The 18,611-nt window shown below is 43.7% G+C and overlaps 1 protein-coding gene across 2 annotated transcripts in view; it reads left to right on the forward strand.

Moving 5' to 3' along the window:
- The window catches only part of RAD54L2 (RAD54 like 2), a 796,737-nt gene that overhangs the window by 529,285 nt on the left and 248,841 nt on the right, over positions 1-18,611 (forward strand). For both annotated transcript variants that reach the window (XM_078661273.1, XM_078661274.1), the window contains exon 15: positions 13,457-13,556. In XM_078661273.1, the coding sequence (XP_078517399.1) occupies positions 13,457-13,556 (100 nt within the window). The remainder of the gene's footprint in view (positions 1-13,456; positions 13,557-18,611) is intronic.

Genomic DNA, 18,611 nt, shown 5'->3' on the forward strand with positions numbered 1-18,611 from the left:
AAGAAACCTATCAACATTTTCTCATATTCTCCGTTTTCTATTGCTCTCTAGATCATGTGTTGTGTTGTTTTTTTGCGCGTTGTGGAGCGACTTTTTGGGTCTTAGACAAGTTTTACGACACTGATACTTGCAAAAATACCTAACCAAATCAACATGTACACAGTCAGTTACCAGAATAAACACTGCATCGAAGGGTATGCACTGAGATGCCAAGTTTTGCAGAATGCTTTGTTGTAGAACACATATATATTTCATAAATATTAATTACTTAGTGGCAGTCCTTGCTAGGTCCCCAGACTAGTTAGGTCTGCTTTTTCCATAGAAAGAACGTTTTTTGGGGTTTGCTAATAACTTTGGCCCCGTTTGACGAATTGTTACCAAACCTTCCAAAAAACAAAAATATCATCCACCTCAGCTGCTTCCTGGAAAGTTTCTGAGTGATCTGTCAAGCGCAGTTCGATATGAGGGGGGGTTTACAAATCACAAAGTTCCCACGCATTTTCCATAGACTTTTAGCAAAAACTGCTTAACAAAGTTACACCAAATTTGGCAGGAAGCTGGATCCTGGTCCTCGGATTGTGGTTTTTGTGACTTGGTGTAATAATGTTCTGTAGATTTTGAGAAATTTAGGGTAAAAAATAATTGTACATTTTGGCAGTTGGATCCACAAGAGTCCCCGTGAGACTGCCAATTCAAATATGGACCCTGTGATTGGTCGAAAGGACAGTTTTTCCCTTAAGCCTTCATGCTCCTGCCGCAGCCAGAACTTCCGGCGAGCGCTATGATTGGCTGAATGTTAGAAATGAAATGGCCGCCTTTACTATGAAATGTTGCAGGTGGTGTGGGAATGAAGCAAAAAAGCCATACAAGGAAGCAACAGAAAGACATGCTGTCCCCCTAGAATTGCAGAGGTCTCTAAGGCACAACTACTGAGGCGAAAATAAATGTGTATGTATATATATATGCATATATGTATATGTATATATATATATATATATATATATATATATATATATATATATATATATATATATATATATATATTACGATCTAGCTGGACTATTTCGGGATCTTGAACAGTAAAATGGAATAGATGAGTTCTCAATACTCTCCACTAGTAGAAATGCATATTGTGGACCTTGTTATTGAGAGTAAGTATGTAAGACATAAGTACTGTGATGAGTTGAAGATTCTTTATTTTTTATGTATTGCGAGCCTGCGGGATTGAGGAAAATGTAGGTGATATTTAAATTGGGAAGTGTTGTGAGTTAAGGCTCTTCCATCATTACAGAGAGCGATCTCAGCAGTGAGGCCAATCCTTCCCTCAAACCCTATTATGTACACCTGTTATCTGAGAGAGAGGCCTGAAAGGAGAGGCCAGTCCCTCCCCACACCCTACTGCGCACACAGTCACGAGAGAGATATGTCTGAAAGGAGACACAAGCCCCTCCTCACACCCTATTGCATACAGCTGTCAGCTTAGGGAGAGGTCTGAAAGGATAGGCCAGTCCCTCCCCATACCCTACTAGGCACACCCGTCATCTGAGAGGTCTGAAAGAAGAAACCAGTCCCTCCCCACACCCTTCTATGCCCATCAGAGAGAGCGAGAGAGAGAGAGAGGTCTGCAAGGAAAGGCCAGTCCCTCTCCACACCCCCAGAGCATACCCATCATCTGAGAGAGAGAGGTCTGAAAAGAGAGACCAGTCCCTCCCCACACCCTACTGCAAACGCCCATCATCTGAGGGAAGGGTCTGAAAGGAGTAGCCAGTCCCTCCTTACACCCTACCACGCACACTTGTCATCTGAGAAAGGGATATGAAATGAGAGGCTAGTCCCTCCCCCCACCCTACTACGCACACCCATCATGAGATGTTACAATACAAAATCCATTGCCTTTCAAAATGTCTGCACATAGGATACATTCTTCAGTTATTCTACCATTCATACACTCAAAAAGTAATTCATGTAATTTAAATGAAAAAAAAACTAGAAATTCATTGAAAAAAATAAAGGGTAAAGTAATGTTATAGTTAGGTGAATTTGTCAGTGACAACATTTAAAAAAAGAAAATTCTCCAGTTTTAGTTAGTAACGCAGTAACGCTAACTGTAACTTCACCCCCCCCCCCCTCCATGCCCTGCTTATGACCTCACATAAGACATCACTCATGGCATGTTCTATGACATCACTCATGGCATCTCAAATGACAGAGTGTGAGAAAGTGCCCTCTTTCTGCATGGTTGCCCCCACTTTTTGCTGAACTGCTGATGTGCTTTGACTGCGTGTGCCATGGGTCCCTGCCTACCAGGGCCTATGTTCTTTCCCTAAATCTGCATTGAAGACCAAACCCAATTGGCACTCTCTGGCCACAGGTCAGTCCCTGGTAAATGGTACCATAGGTAGCCAGGGCACTGTGACTAGGGTAGGCCTTTAAGGGCTGCAGCACTTATTGTTCCACCCTTCTAGATGCTGTACCTTTACACTCACACACTGCCTTTGCAGGCTGCATGTTTTGGTGCAGAGCAAAGTGAAGAGTCGGCAATGCATACATCCCTTTTTTATGCCTACACCCCACTGCCCTGGCATAGATCAGTCACCCCTCTAGCTGGGTGCACCAAAACCAGTGGTGAGGGTACAGGTGCATGAGCCCTGTATCCCTACAGTGTGTCAGTGAATTCTTAGATATTGTAAGTGCAGTGCTGCCATTAAGAGTATATGGTGCTGGGAGTTTGTCACTACGAACTCCACAATACCAAAATGGCTTCACTGAAAACTGAGATGTTTGGTGTCAAACTTCTCAGCGCATTAAACCCACACTGATGCCAGTATGGGATTAATTAAATGACTGGCCCAACACCACAAGGAGGTCTCCCCGGCGATCCTGACCCGAGATCTGGCAACCCCTGACCTGCCTCATACCTCCAGCCGATGCCTGCAGCCTCAAACCGGAAGCCCTCCCCCCCCAACCAACCGCGACCAGAAGCTGGTAAGAAGATTCAACCCAAAAAGGCACCCCTGCACCCGATGCCCTACGGCCTTGGGTGGCCCAACTGATTGTGCCTAACCAACCCCCAACATCCCAACTTACCTCTCCAAGTGGTGGTTGCACCCAGAAGACCTTCGTCCCAGAGCCTGCAGGGTGTTTGCAAACCAGAGACTCCTCATTGAAGGCTACAGGGCGCCTAATGCTAAAACATCACTCTGCACCTGGCCGCCCCAGTGCCGCTGAGGGTGCACCTTTTGTGCTGGCTTGAACCCCCATTTGCCCTGAGCTTAAGTCCAGGAGCTTTGCTTCCACAACCTTGTGGCCTGCTCATGGGCAGCCACCAACCGGAGGCCCCCTATGGGATAACATTGGGCCTCAGCACCCGGCCGTCCTATTGCCGCTGAGGGTGTAACAAGAGTGCATCCTTGACTCTGGGGGACCCCTGAGTCTTCCCCAAGAATACCAACTCCTACAACCGAATACTTACCTTTGAACCGATAACCCTATTTATCTCCTTAGGATAACATTGACTGTTTTTCTGTGAAAAGTTTATAAGTGTGGAGTTAGAAAATCTAAGAAACCCTTTAAAACTGTAACTAAATAACAAAAACACTTTGACTTACCGGTTTACAGGAAATATCCCAGTGCAGTATCCAGGTATACTGCACTGTGTAAGAAACTTCATCTGTAAAGTAAGCTACTTGACATTCTACTAAAAAGCCAATACAAAGTATACGTACAGTATATCAAAAGCATTTCGTTACTAGTAGCTCTACTGTAATCAAATCAAAGTGCATGTACAATTGCAATTCAAACTGTTTACAAACTGCATTACTACTGTAAAGTATTTATGGCTTACCTGTGCCAGGCTTGCTTGGTTCTAGAAAATAAAATAACTAAAAGATATTTTTATACAAAACCAATTAGTCTGAAGTTCAGTCTTTGAGTGTGTGATATAATTTACTGATTGAGTGTGTACAACAAATGCTTAACACTACCCTCTGATACAGCCTTACTGCTCAGCCACACTACCACAAATAGAGAGTAAGGTGCTATCTACTTTTACCTCTGTCTACCTTTGGGGTTCCACTGTACTCTGTGCACAACATACCTTACTTTGGTATAGTATATGCAGAGCCAGCTTCCTACACGTAGCTGGTGACATTTTGCTAAAGCCTGACTGCTCAAAGCCACAGCTAACCAGGGTTGAGTAAGGTTTTACAAACGAAGAAGAATGAAGCCAAAATGGGATTGTGAGTTTATTACACAGTGAGGTCGCTCAACCACACCATAAAATAAACTGTATTATCTCACAATACCCATCATACGGTCTTTTTTAATTGGGACCACTTTCCGTCAAATTAGTTAACAAAAGTCTTTGAGGGCCAGTTCTATAGCTAAGAGTTCCAAGACTTTGATGTGGCGACCTTGATAATGAGAGGACCACTGACCTTGGAGTGAGTGCATGGTGAGAAGTGGGTTCTAGAGCCCATGAGAGAGGCATCTGTGCTAACTGTCACATGCAGAACTAGATCTGCAAATGACTGCATTGCACCATGTTGGTGGGTGACCACTCTTGCAGCAGGAGTTGTGCCTCAACCTTAATCAAACCTAGATTGTCCCATTGACTTTGGACTTGTGACTATTGAACTGCAGATGCTCCTGCAAAGGCCTTGTGTAGCCTTGCATAGGGGACAATTGTGATGCAAGATGCCATAATTCCCAGAAGGTGCATAATTGTGTGCACTGGTAAAAGATGGTTGGGCCGAAAAAAGGAAGCAGGTACTGAAAGCAGAGGCCCTTTGTTCACTGGGTTTCCCTTTGGTGCGAAGAGTTTGGAGTATGGAGCCTAGAAAAGGCCAAAGTTGAGAGGGCTGGAGGTGAGATATAATGGTTCTTATGCTGAACCTCAATGTGTGAAGCACAAAATTAATTCTTTGTATGTGTGCAATGCACTGGGGCCAGCTGCTGCTCAATCATTGAGGCATGGAAATTCTTGAACGATCTGGTAGTGAAGAAGTACTGCCACAGAAGCAAGACACCTTGTGAACACTCTTTGGGCTGTGGAGACCCTGAAATGAAATTATTTATATTGACTGTGATGGCCGCTTACCATGAAGCACAGGTACTTCTGCTTACCATGAAGCACAAGTATTTCCAGTGGGCAGGGCGGATTGGGATATGAAAGTAGGCATCTTTAAGATCAAGCCCCATCATAAAAATTCCTTGTTGAAGTGGGGGATTACCTCTTGTAGGTTAGGGTATGTTGAGTGGGGGCGTAGGTGAGGGGGGAGAAATGGGGGGCACATATTTGATAGGGGGATAAGCACCACAAAAGTGAGTACAAAAATTGCACATGCAGTCTCATGTAAGTTTTAATTTTTAGTAAGAGAAAAAAATGTGGTTCCTTAAGGTTCAGCAGTGGAAAGGGTAGAAGTTACCCAATCAAAATAATGGTAAGACGCTGTGATCCAGGAGAGAGACGATCACATGAAGAGGAAGGCAACTGCATTGAATAAAAAGCAAGCAAATGAGTGACAATAACTTGACCAGTAATAAGCAGTAGACCGGCTGTTGGCCACAGTGTGTTTTTGGTATGTTCCTCAAAAAGTCTTTAGTAAGCAGACAGCTAAAAGGTGTCTGTAGGCAAGACTTAAAAAAAGGAGAGGTGAAAAGGGCCAGCTCAACATAATGCCACACTATAGTGGAATGAATGAAGACACAACTCAATTAAACTGGACCACGGTACTAGGGTAGTGGTAAAGAAGTTTATGATCTTAACAAAGGAAGATGAAAATCCAAATATTTTAAGCAATTGCCAGAGGTATGCCTAAGCAAAAAAGTCTGAAGCCTTCTCCGTCATTAAAAGGCTGTGCCTCTTATCACGCCATTTAAGTACATTAAATAGTCAACTGATATTGTACGTTGAAGATCTGCTGGATAAAGCCCAGCCTTGTCCAGTTTTATTATTTTCAGAAACAGTTCTTCTCCTATCACAGTGCCAAGATATCACAACCCCTTTCCGACTACCACAGAGCAAGCAGGAGTTACTGGACCCAACAATGGGGGTTTAGGCCTTTTACTCTTGATGTCCCGGGGCCTGACCTACTACGAATTCTGAGCAATTGGGCCAGGAACCCCTTTTAGCAGTAGACTTTCAGGAATAGTGTGGTTCTAGGAGTCCAAACTCTCTAGGAGGGGAGAGATGAATACAGTCTATACAATCAGGTATCATACCAACAATTTGGAGGGAAGCGTTTGTACGCCCAATATTGAAAAAACCCTAAGCAGATCCTCAAGAACTTGCAATTATCGCCCTATTTCCCTGCTACCTCTACTGGCTAAGCTGTTGGAAAGCATAATAAACAGGCAGCTAAGCTTATATCTGGAATCCAATAAAATCCTGGACCCCTCACAATTGGGCTTTCGCCCTGGTTTCAGTGCGGAGACAGCCATTCTGGCCGTGACTGATTCCCTTAGGCTGCAGGAGGATCGGCTGTACTGATCCTCCTAGACCTCTCCGCGGCATTCAATACCATCTTGAACGCAAAGCTTGCGGAGAGGGTATCCTCCTGTGATATACAAGGGGCAGCCCTGAAATGGCTGCAGCATTTTATGTCTGAAAGAACCCAAACCGTCATGCTAGGTCCTTATCAGTCAGGAAAAATGGGTCTGGATAAGGGTGTACCTCAGGGCTTCTGTCTGAGACCGACCCTCTTTAATATGTATATGGCTCCTCTAGCAAAAGTAGTAGAACAGCTCGGTTTTGAAATAATTTCTTATGCTGATGACACTTTGCTTATGTTTACCATCGGCCCTAATACAGAAGCCGAGAAAATTTGTTTCTCCATGGGTATACTGGCACTCTCCAACTGGATGACTGATAACTGTCTCCAGTTGAGTCCTGGAAAAATGGAAGTCATGTTAATGGGGAAAGCCTCGGCTGTCTGGACAGACGAATGGTGGCCCTCACAATTGGGTGCTGCCCCTGTACTTAAACAAGGTGTCAAAATCTAGGCATAAAACTGGACCAATTATTAACAATGAAGGATCATATAGCAGCATCAACGAGCTCTTGCTATTATAGTCTACAACTACTTCGTCAAATTCTCCCCTACATGCCTACTAATCACCGTAGAACTTTGGTTCAAGCAATGGTGCTTAGTCGCTTAGATTATGGCAATGCCCTGCTAGCTGAAGTGGGTGGGACCCTGCTAAATAAATTGCATGTGATTCAGAACACAGCGGCAGAATGATTTTAAACCAGCCAGCTGGCTCCCCCTCAGACCCCTTACTGAGAGAACTGCATTGGCTGCCAGTAGGTAAGAGATCTTTTTTCAAAATCTGCTGCCTTACTTTTAATACTCTAATATGTAGAGGCCCTTACTATCTACAAAAGAAATTGGTAAAACATGTACCATGTAGAAATCTGAGATCTGGTACATTAGGACTTCTACAGGTGCCTCGTGTACACTTGAGCCGCACAGGGGGTAAAGCTTTTTCGTATCTTGCTCCAAGTTATTGGAATAGATTGCCCATGACCTTGCGGGAAATACCGATTTACAGCACCTTTAGAAAACAACTAAAAGCCTTTTTGTTTTAAATTTGCTGCCGACCTGACTTTCAGCTCTTAGGTATATTTTCTAGGCAGCGCCGAGATGCCCCAGGGTGAGTCGTGCACTATAGAAGATAATATAACATAACATAACACAATACTTAATTTACAAGGGCCCTCCTCCAATATGAGGGTTGCTACTTGACAGGGCTGCCCACTGGACCTTGCTCCCACGAACACTCTCCTCTTCCTCACAGGGCACACTGGTCCTGGCAAGCAAGCAGGCGCTTTTGCTCCAGGCTCTAGAGCAGGTGGTCTTGAATTCCCTGGTTTATGTCCCCTCCCCAGCAGGGAGACAGCAGGCGTTTGCCTCCAGTTAGTTAGAAATACTTTTGTTTGATTTGTTAAAATCTTAAAAGGAGGGGACGTACCACCATGTGGAAAACACCATCATATAAAGTGAAACATGCCCCCATGTACTGGCCAACATTGATCAAATGTTCATAATAAATAAAAACAGGAAAAGACGATAAAGGCTAAACATGCCCTCGTGTGCTAGACAACATTGCCCAAGTGTGCCACCAGTCTTGGTCACAGGCAGAAGTCTTGCAGAGCTTCCCCTTTTCTCAACAGTTTGGCTGACTGCTAGACAGGTGACAGTTTTTATAGTCCATTTCCAGGCATCAAATGTGATTTAGAGTCTAAGACTGAAGTTTATATTGGTGGTCTACTTCTTACTAAGTGGTCTTTTCCTCTGCTCTCTCTTGCTCTGGAAAGCAGTCTGTCACTGCAGGATCGACTCCAAAGTGGATAGCCTTATAACACAGGCAATGGGAGTGACTCAAGTTCACACCTGGGTGTCAGCCACAGTAATATGTGCATCAAATTTGTGAGCTCAGGGCCCCAAGCCTACCCTTCATAATTCTGTTATCAGCCCCATCTCCTTTCTGAGCTATAGCCAGGCCCCTACCTTTTGACCTCTAACTTGATCAAAGAGCACTGAAGTGGGCAGTGGAAACCTAGCTCTCCCTTGTCCATTATGAATCCCATCCAGCTTACAGGAATGCAGCAATACACACATCCCTCTAAACGGATATTGCAACCTCCTCTTCATGTTTCACCATGCAGTCCTGGGTCTCCCAAAATGGATCCTAGGGCCCTCCATGTATTGCACCTCCCACATACACCCAGTGCATGTATACAGCATACACACACTGCACAGCACTGTTTTCTTCATTTACTGTACCACTCGTAGGCATGCGTATATCCAGTATATGCATTCATCATGCACCTAGTACTGCATTATCCCGGTATTGTACCCTTCTCCGGTACACATACATCCAGCGCAGATATACCACTCAAGTTCTGTGCCACACTACACAGCAAACCAATGTAGGCCAAGGGCGAGTTAAGGACACAGTGGGGAACTTTAACTGAGTGTGCCTCATCCATCCTAACACAAGGAGTTTTTGTTCTTATTGAGCAATGAAAAAGGATGTTAACAGTGTTAGTAGGGAATTAGAGGTCTTTAGAGGTAATACATTAATAAGAGGGTGGGTCTAGGGATTGTGACATGAGTGAGTCTTTCAGGAGGCAATAGGTAGTGGGGATCTTTCTCTCTTTCTGTGGATTAATTGTAGGGAGCGGTAACATAGTGAGTCATTGGGGCGTCTAGTCTCAGGGACTTAAGTAAAGTGATCTGTTTCCAAGGGCCATTAAGAGGTCTAGGAGAATATGCAATATTTAATATTAGGTCTCTGGTGTGAAGAAGTTATTCCTTTGAGTGGGCTAATAGCTAATCATGTGTGGTTAGCATAATTTTATTTGGCTCTTAAAAGGGAGGTTTTTTTCTAAAGAAATTCAAGATCAAAATACAGAAGAGAACCATGATACACCTCAAGGTGGGGGTAATTTTGCAGAGCTAGACAGGGTCAAAATACAGACATTCTATGCAGTTTTCTTTAAGGGCACAATTAGTTAGGGTCTCTTGACAGAGAAGTGTGTTATCCCTGTGCAGAACTGCCAGGAGATGCAACTAATTAATATAAAAGTGTTGTGTCTGTGTGTATGAATACTAAATAGAGATAAGGAATGGTGCTCTGCTGATTGGGTTAAAGAGTGCATTTTGAAGAAGATGTTCACTTTAACTGCATACTTTCTTTTGGGGGTTAGTTGTTTCCTCCGGGTTAGCCGTTTGATTTAGAGTCTAGCATTCATCTGTCCTTGGATGTGTAATGCATGTATATTGTCTGTGGTGTGTTGCATAGCCAAGTGTGGACCCATTTGTGTAGTTTTTCCTTGCATATAACGTTGATTCAGATAACTGTGCTTCCATTCATTGTCTCTCTGACCTGTCTTGTGCATAGTTTCACATGGGCATGCCTTGTTGCCGCTTGTTAAGTCCATGAAGCCCCAAGAACATGTATCCGTAGGCACAGCCTGCAGCATTTTCTGGACACAGAGGGCACCCAAAATATTTTCATTTGCACTCATGCAGCAAACGCCATCTCAACTCTTATTATATTGTTTTTTTGCCTCTGCAAATTATTGAAGTTGAATCTGAGCTTGTATTAGATCATGATGATGATCCAAAGAACCGTTTAAATTTGAGTGATGGTTTACAAATGTCACTTTGATTTATGGGGGACTATCCTTTCGCACAAGAACATAGGTACTATTTGACTAAAGCCCTAATTTATTATCCAGATGTGTTGTAGGGTCAGGACTGAATTTAATTAAGTTTGTATTCTTCCTATTCTGCTGTGACTATTTTGCTCTTTTGTGTGTGACAAAAAAGGTATATACATGTATCACGAAACATTTGGGCTGTTTTAAGTCCATCTGTGCCCAGCTCCTTTTTTTTGTCTTGTTTAGCAGTTGGAATTAGCAAGAAAGTACTACTCAATCCTGGGCCCACATTGCATCTATCCTTGTTTGTACCAGATGCAAACAGGGGCAGTACACCCTATTGTGACCTCATGCACCTCACATTATCCTCAAGCAAGCCTTGGTCCAAGTGATAGACATGTATGCCTTTGTATTGGACCATATGGTGATGCCTGCTGGGCCTGCCGCCACCCATAGCTAGGTTGGCTGTGAGACAAAGGGGGGAATAAGCAGGATTTCTGCCAGTTGACCTGTAGGCCAGACACTTTATGGAAATCACAGAGAGCCAACATGATGTCCGAGCAGCCTACAGTGACATCTTTGTGGCATAACAGAATATCATCGGCGTATAGGGATAGGACGTGTATTCTCTCTCATATGGGGTTCTCCACATTTTCATCCCCACGGGGCAGTCTGATAGCAATCGTCTCCATAGCCTCAGCAAACAAGAAGGGAAAAGAGGGCAGCCATGCCTGGTGCCTGATGTATAAAGACGGAATGTGATGCCCGATGCAAACTCGCGCTGAGGGACACCTGTAGAGTAATCAAATGAGCTTCACTATGCACTTGCACAGCCCCAGATGACAGAGCAGCTCAAAGACTTAGCTCCACCCAAGGAAGTTGAATGCTTTTTCGAGGTCTAAGCCCAGACACGCTGATCTAGGGAAGGTACGAGGCGCAAACTCCATGACCCGAAATAGCCACTAGATATTCAAAGATGTACTTCTTCCCAGCTCAACCATGGAGCTCTTACTATACCAAAACTGCAGCAGTTATTTTTGTACCTGACTGATTGTATTTCATTGTTATTTTAGTATTAGTTCTCATTCTGGCACTGCTCATATTTTACCAGTCATTTTTGTTGGCTGATTTTGTTTGGGAAGTATACTGGTACATCATTTGGTGGAGAAGTATTTTGCATTGTAAATCTAGAAGTGATGTGCATGATCAGCCTTCTGTTAAAACGACGGGTGCTCAAAGTATAGAATGAAGTACATTGACACGTATGTGTGTGGAGATCTGCACCTGTATATAATGAGACATCATGGGCAACGTTTTAAGTCCATTGTTAGTGCTCTTTGTAAGTGACCTGCACTGAAATAATGGGGAAAAAGTGAAACAAGATTGTGGTGTATTGGCAGAGGTGAGTTGTGGTATACCACTAGTAGAATAGTGGGGTTATGGCAAGTCAGAACAGGGATGCAATGTCCACACTATTTATGAAGAGTTTGTATTGCAAAAATGTGTAGGGTCAGGATTGAGATTCATTTACTACACATTTTGTAGAATCCTTTTCTACACTATTGATGATAGATTTGCAGTTAAGAAATTAAATGCTGGCAAACCTGAGTGTGGAGCCTTTTTATTGGAGTAAAAAGAATTGCTGGGAGTTTGGAATGAGATGCACTACCAGAGCAACCCATGTGCTTTCAGTACTGAAATTATGTGGAGCGCCACACTTTAGGATTGGAGTGCTTTCATACTGCTCTTTAGAGCCCCATACTTCTGTTGTAGAAAAGGGATTGGGTGAAGTAGCTGCACTCCAGGTTTGATTTCTAGTATTGGAACGGGTTGCAGTTCTACAGGCTTGGCTTGAAGAATAACAGAGTCGGAGGCTGGAAGTGGAATATGTAGGCCATAGTTCTGTAATAGGCGGAACGAAGTAGATTAGAATTTTTTCAGATATGTAGCAGATGTCCCTGTACTATCTCATTCTCTTTCCCTCTGTCTAATTTTCATTCTCTTTCTTTCTTCCACTTCTTTTCCCTTGCTGATGTATTTATTTATTAAGCAACACAAATTCACACATGCCTTTGCTGAGAGATATGTAAACGCTTCATCTGTCTCAAGATTCCAGGGATGTATATTTAATATTTGATGAATTTATAAGATGTATATGTTATGACATCTTTTTAAACATTTTTTTATGATAACTTTGATATCTTTTTATCCCAGGCCAGGAGCTCGTTGTCATGTAATCCTTTTTAATTCCTTCTTATGATATATTTGATTCTGTATTTTATGTATTGCTTCTGTATTACAAATGTATTCCTTTTGTAACTAAATAATAAAGATATTTGAACAAAAAAAGAATTGGTTAAGGTAACAATGTTTTTTGTAAGTTATGTACAAACTTTAGAAGGGTTTAGGTACCTCCTCTCTCAGCATTATTTCCTAGGAGTAAATTATCACAGGTTCCAAAGTATAATGCAGTACTAAACTTTATTGTGTATCTTTAGAATATATATATATTTTTTATATAATTACATACCGCATTAGGGGTACTCCAAATGATAAACGTGAAGTGTGATGACGAAGTGTATGTGAGTTGTGAGCAAACTAAAGCAAGTTAAACCAAGCAACTCAGAAAAGGATAACGGGCAAATGGCTGCTGCGTGACTGCTATTAGTTAATGAATGTTTATACAGTTCATTAGTAACGAGCTCAAGGCAGCAACCAGGTATATGGCTTCCCAGTGTGTAGGGTTGAAAGAATCCCTTATCTATTCAAGTGCACAATCAATTATCTAGAGGTCAAACCTTCTACAGATAAGAGCTTTGGAACTGCCTTTGAGGATCTGTACTCCTCCTTTCCCGAGTAATTAACACTGGAATAGGATGTGCATAGACTTTTTTAAAGTTTGCACACAACTGACTTTAATTAGTCTAGGAGAACCTTGGTTTCCTCAACTGATTGTTATGTCAGGTTCGGAGGAATACAGGGTTGTTCTATAATCTTTTCCGTAGCTTAGAGTTGGGCTGCAATGGCAGATCATTGCTTGTGATTGTGCTGCAGAGTATCAAGTGATGATGCTGATGAACAATGGTGTCCATTCAAAGAGGCCTATGCTTTCATTATCTGTGCTACCAGTTTCAAGATGTTGAAGAAAGGCTCACAGTGTTTGTGCATCTGACATAATTTTGTAGTCCATTGTCTGATCACTGAAGAGCTCTCACCCGTAGCAGGATAATTGTTTGTTGCTTAATGTATCCTGTGGACTGAGGCCCTTCGCCCCTCTTACCTTTACAGGGCTGGACGGCAGCACCTCTGCTTCAGAAAGGGAACGATTGATCAACCTCTTTAATGACCCCAACAATACGCAGGCCTGGCTATTCTTGCTTTCCACCCGGTGAGTATCGATGCTTTCAAGGTTTTAAAAAATACATATATTTTTTATTGATTTTTAGTTTGCACAAAAATAAATCATACCGTAATTTCACAAATAGTAATTATCATGTTGATAAAGTAGCCTATTACTATTAACATCAGGGTGTTTCTATTGCCATCAAAGTGACGGGACCAGTGGCCTAGTCAATCCCTTACTTTTTTCCGTTCCTGTCCCAAGGTGTCTGGTCTCGGAGCTTCCACATGTTCAATAACTTCTGTCCAAGTATTTCAAGACGTTTTAACACATAGCTTTGTACAGGGTTGTCTCATCTTATCCAAATGTTGGCAGGTTTGGATCATGCCAGAAGACCAGCATCCCAACTGTGAGCAAATTCGAAAAGTTTTGAAGCCTGAACCTCGCCCATATCAATGGAAAATACTCTTTATTGTAGAATGTTCCATTGTCTAATGTACTTTTGCATGTGTTACAGGATTAGACGTGATTACAAGTTGCACAGAATAGTGTAAGGTGTTTACCACACCCACTAAATACCAGGTCCCTGAAATGAGGTATTTGCCAAGTATGCTAAATACCTTATAGTCTGAGTTTCTGACTTGGACATGAGGAATAACATGCAGAATCTGTATTTTAGGGCCAGAACTCTGCATGCTTCAACTTTTGTCCAGGTCCTTACCTGATGAAAAATGTAACTGGAAAAGGTCATTATCACACAACTCAGGAATTCAATCTTTTTGTAAACATCCGTTTGCTCAGGGATTGGAATATAGCCCTTGACTTGTGATCAGAATCACAACAGCAGATCTGGTAAGGATGGTTTTTTATTTTTTTTTATTTTGCACTGTCACTTTGCACATTTGATTTTCTTCAGTTGCGTCAGATGGAGTTTATAGCAGGGAAGATTTCACCAACTTCTAAAGCCACCCACCTATAATTTATTGTGGAGTGGTAAGCATTGGGTAAGCAAGTTGTCCCAAATGAAGTACATGTACTTGGTGCAAAGAAAGAAATGGCAACTGCAAAGTGACCCGTCTGTGTCTGCCCTGGACCCATGTTTCCCATACTCCCAGTGAAGAGAATGTGAAGCTAAATATTAAGACTTTACTGTCTCAGTGTCTTCCTGCACCCCCCTGGGCATCTCTGCAAAGGCCCAATGCAGATTCTGGTGCAACTTCTTGTTGGCCCAGTTATGACCAGGAAAAAGGAGTTGGTCAGAATTCTACTGCTGTACCCACAAATAAATCAATATGAACTTGCTCTCCGCACCAAACTTGCCATCCATGCTCTGACCCAGTTGTACAGTACCGAAAATTGATCACCCTGCAAGAGCCTGCCTCCAACTTCTACTACATAAACTCATTGACCCATCCTCCCACACTCTCATGCTCCTAATTGCCTGCAAGCAGATTTGATGTTTGTTACTGCTCTCATCATGGATAGAGACATGAAAGTTTCCCATCTTTGATGACCTATTCCTAAATGACTTCATCATAATCCAGCAACTTCACCTAAAAAAGCTTGATGGCCTTGTGTGGCAAAGTAAAAGCACCAGCTGATATAGACATCTAGCCGTAGATTCCTTGCCTTTGATTCTCCTCGGGTGACAGACTGGATACAAAAATGTTTACTGCAGTACCTCTGCGTTTCAGCAGAGAGTGACGAGTGACTTTATAGCGACGTCGTCCAACGGATGTGATGTCCACGGAGTCCATATAAGGCCGCCCAGGACCTCAGTTTCTTCTTGTTCGAGGCATGTGAGCTGCTGAATTCATATCTGTGCATAGATCGCCACCTAGTGTTGGGTCCGGATGATTGCACTTTGTTGTCCTGGAAGAGTCTTCGAAGTATCACGAGATAGGTGACTCCTCCCCTGGACTACAGTGCGCATGGGCATCTTCTCCATCCTCAGATTGTTTTTTTCCGCCATTGGGTTCGGAAGTTATTCCTCTACTCCAACTTCGGAATCGAAACTAACCTACTTTCTAAGGCCAAAAGGCCTTTTAACTCGACGGTATTGTTCTCGTTCGGTACTTCTTGACTCGACCAAACTTTCCATCTCGATCCGGTCATCGACGCGGGCCGTTGTGCCTTTTCGACGCCACGTGGGATTGCTGTCGATGGAAAGGAGTCCGTTCAAAAGGTGCCCACAATGCCACGCCAAATTCCCGCATACTGACAAACACACAGTATGCAACAGGTGTTTATCACCAGACCACAACGAACAAACTTGCTCAGCATGTGCCCAATTCCGTTTCAAGAAAACCATCCGGAATCGATGGGCCGCTAGGCAAGAGATGCAGCGGCAAGCACTGGAACCGGAGAAAATCTTCGATGACGAACACGACCTCCTGGAAGCGGTAGACTCGGATCTCAAAATAGTCACCGTCGAAGACCAGTCTGACTCAAACGATCAGATCCCTCCGGGGCAAAAAGTGAGTACTCAGCCCCCAACCCCGATCATCCCAAAAGAAAAGGCTCCTGTCGACGCATCGCCTAGAGGCCTTAGCCGAGATCGAGAAGTAACTTCAGAAGCCCTGCCTTCCGGCTCGACTCCGAAGCCCAAGACTAAGCCTTTCGATACACTCGGCCCGAGTAACACTCTCCCCAAAAAGGTTGTCGACCCCAAAAAGGTTGTCGACCCAAAAAAGGTTGTCGAACCAAAGAAGGGTGTCGACCCAAAAATCGTCGAACCGAAGAAGGTTCTCGAACAAAAGAAGGTCGGCCAACCCAAGAAAGCTATCGAACCGAAAGCTCGAACAAAAACAGAGTCGAAAAAAGTCGTGGAGCACAAAAAAGAAGACAAACGTATCGAACTAAAGACTCCGGTCGATCCAAAACAGGTTGTCGATCCAAAGAAGGTCGCCGAACCAAAAAAGACTGTTAAGAACGTCGACACGGATAAAGTCGTCCAACCGAAAAAGGCCTACGACCCTAAGGCAACAGTCGAACCAGACACTGCTCCTCGACCTAAGGCTCTCGAGCCAAAAAGTCACGGACTAATCACCAAGCCAAAAACATCAGCACCAAGGCCACGGACAGTCGAGGAAAAACACTTCCATCCTGATCCAGTGTGTGAGGAACAATCTAAACTGTACATAAACCCTGAAACAGGAAAGGTTACAGTTTATCATCGGAAAAAGAGACCATTGGACAAGGACACTCGCTCCCCTGTTCCTCCAAAGAAGAAAGACTTCGGGACATCTCCCTCTAGACCTTTAACTCTTCCTCCTCTCTATCCTAATATGCCTTTCGTGCCTTACTCTCCCACACATTCACAGTATGATGAGGAAGAGAATATGGGGGTAGATCCTCATAACGATTTTGATGAGCCACAGGATCCAGATGCACAAGGTCCTCATACACAAAATAACCCATGGGATGACCAAAACGATCCATATGATCCACAGCCCATCCCAGACACCTCCACATACCCTACAAAACTGTTGCCTACTGACTACACCATTCTTTTCAATCAATTGCTAGATAGGGCAGCAAAATATCACAATGTGGACATGCACACTGACCCCATAGAAGAGGACTTTTTATATGACACCTTTCCTACGTCTGAGAAAAATGTCAGGACACTACCTATGTTAAAAGGGGTACTTAAACATGCACCAGACATATTCAAAGATCCAGCCAGAGCGCGTGTACTCAATCCCAAGGTAGAGAAGAAATATAAGGCGGCCCCTTCCGACCCCGCCTATATCAAATCCCAATTGCCTTTAGACTCACTAGTGGTGGCAAACGCACGAAAAAGGGCCAACTCACAAACAGGAGATGCTCCCCCTCCTGACAAGGAGTCTAAGATCCTAGAAGCTTCAGGCAAAAGGGTGGCCTCACAAGCTGCAAATTCATGGAGGATTGCAAACACACAGGCTTAATTAGCAAGCTATGATAGAGCGCACTACGATGAACTTGAAGGTCTGCTGCAACACTTACCAGAACCTTTTAAAGCTAAAGCTAACAACCTCATTCAGGAAGGCAAATTTATAACTAATGCTTCCATTAAATGTGCGCTTGACGCAGCTGATACAGCAGCAAGATCCATTAATACTACTGTATTACTACGCAGGCATGCGTGGTTACGCATCACCGGTTTTAAAAACGAGGTGCAATCTACAATCCTCAACCAACCAGTTAACCCAGATTTCCTGTTCGGTCCAGCAGTAGACTCTATTTTAGACAAAATGAAAAAAGATACTGAAACTGCTAAGTCTATCTCTATTCCTCTGTTCGTGCCATCTTTGGGTCCCCACCTCCCTCTAGTGGGCTTTTCGGCCCAAGGAGGTCAGAGGAGCCTTTACTGAAAACACGCATGCGGGATCACCCCTGGCTTTAGTTAGGCCCTCTTGATCTGTTGTCAGCTCCATATCAGCTTGGGTGCAGAGCCTCTCGGGGTTCCCACCTGCGACGCCAGTACTCGATCAGCGTCTCAAATGACTCCATCGGTGGCGCCGACTGAAGCTCTGTAATCACTCCTCTCTGATGCCGAGGCGTCATCACACTGGCCGGCATATAGAACGCAATAGAAATCCTTAAAAGCCTTTACTATCTCTGAATCTGTGTAAACTTCTATCTCATTGCGAGTGCGAATGGAGTCTACGGACCCGGCCAAAGTCTTGCCACATAGTTTGTGTTCCAGCATTCAGCCGCATCTACCCCCGCTTCGGTATAATTTTTGCCCGAGTCTTAATAGGGCATATTCCACTCGATTCAAGTCCAGTGCCTAAGTAGTAGTAGTAGTCTTTGTTTCTCCAGTTCCCTCCAGACCCTTGGGGCCCCTGTGCGTTTGTGGATCGTCCCTAGTTCAGAGACCGCTTTCTCAAGTGTTTTCTTTTCACCTGACGGAGCCAATTTTCGGCCACCACAGTAGCAAGCAGCTCACCTCTAAGTAAGCCTTTAAGCACCTCCCACTGAGAGGAGGGGCGAGTCTCCTTGCTTTCATTGTGTCGGAGGTAATCTCCTACAGCCATGCGAATTGCTGCAACTGTGTGGATTGAAGCATAGCGTCTCGCAGACGCCAACTTGAAGACTGAGATTGTGCAATGTTCATCT

Source organism: Lissotriton helveticus, chromosome 9 (assembly GCF_964261635.1).
Source record: "Lissotriton helveticus chromosome 9, aLisHel1.1, whole genome shotgun sequence".
In the NCBI taxonomy this organism is placed as follows: Eukaryota; Metazoa; Chordata; class Amphibia; order Caudata; family Salamandridae; genus Lissotriton; species Lissotriton helveticus.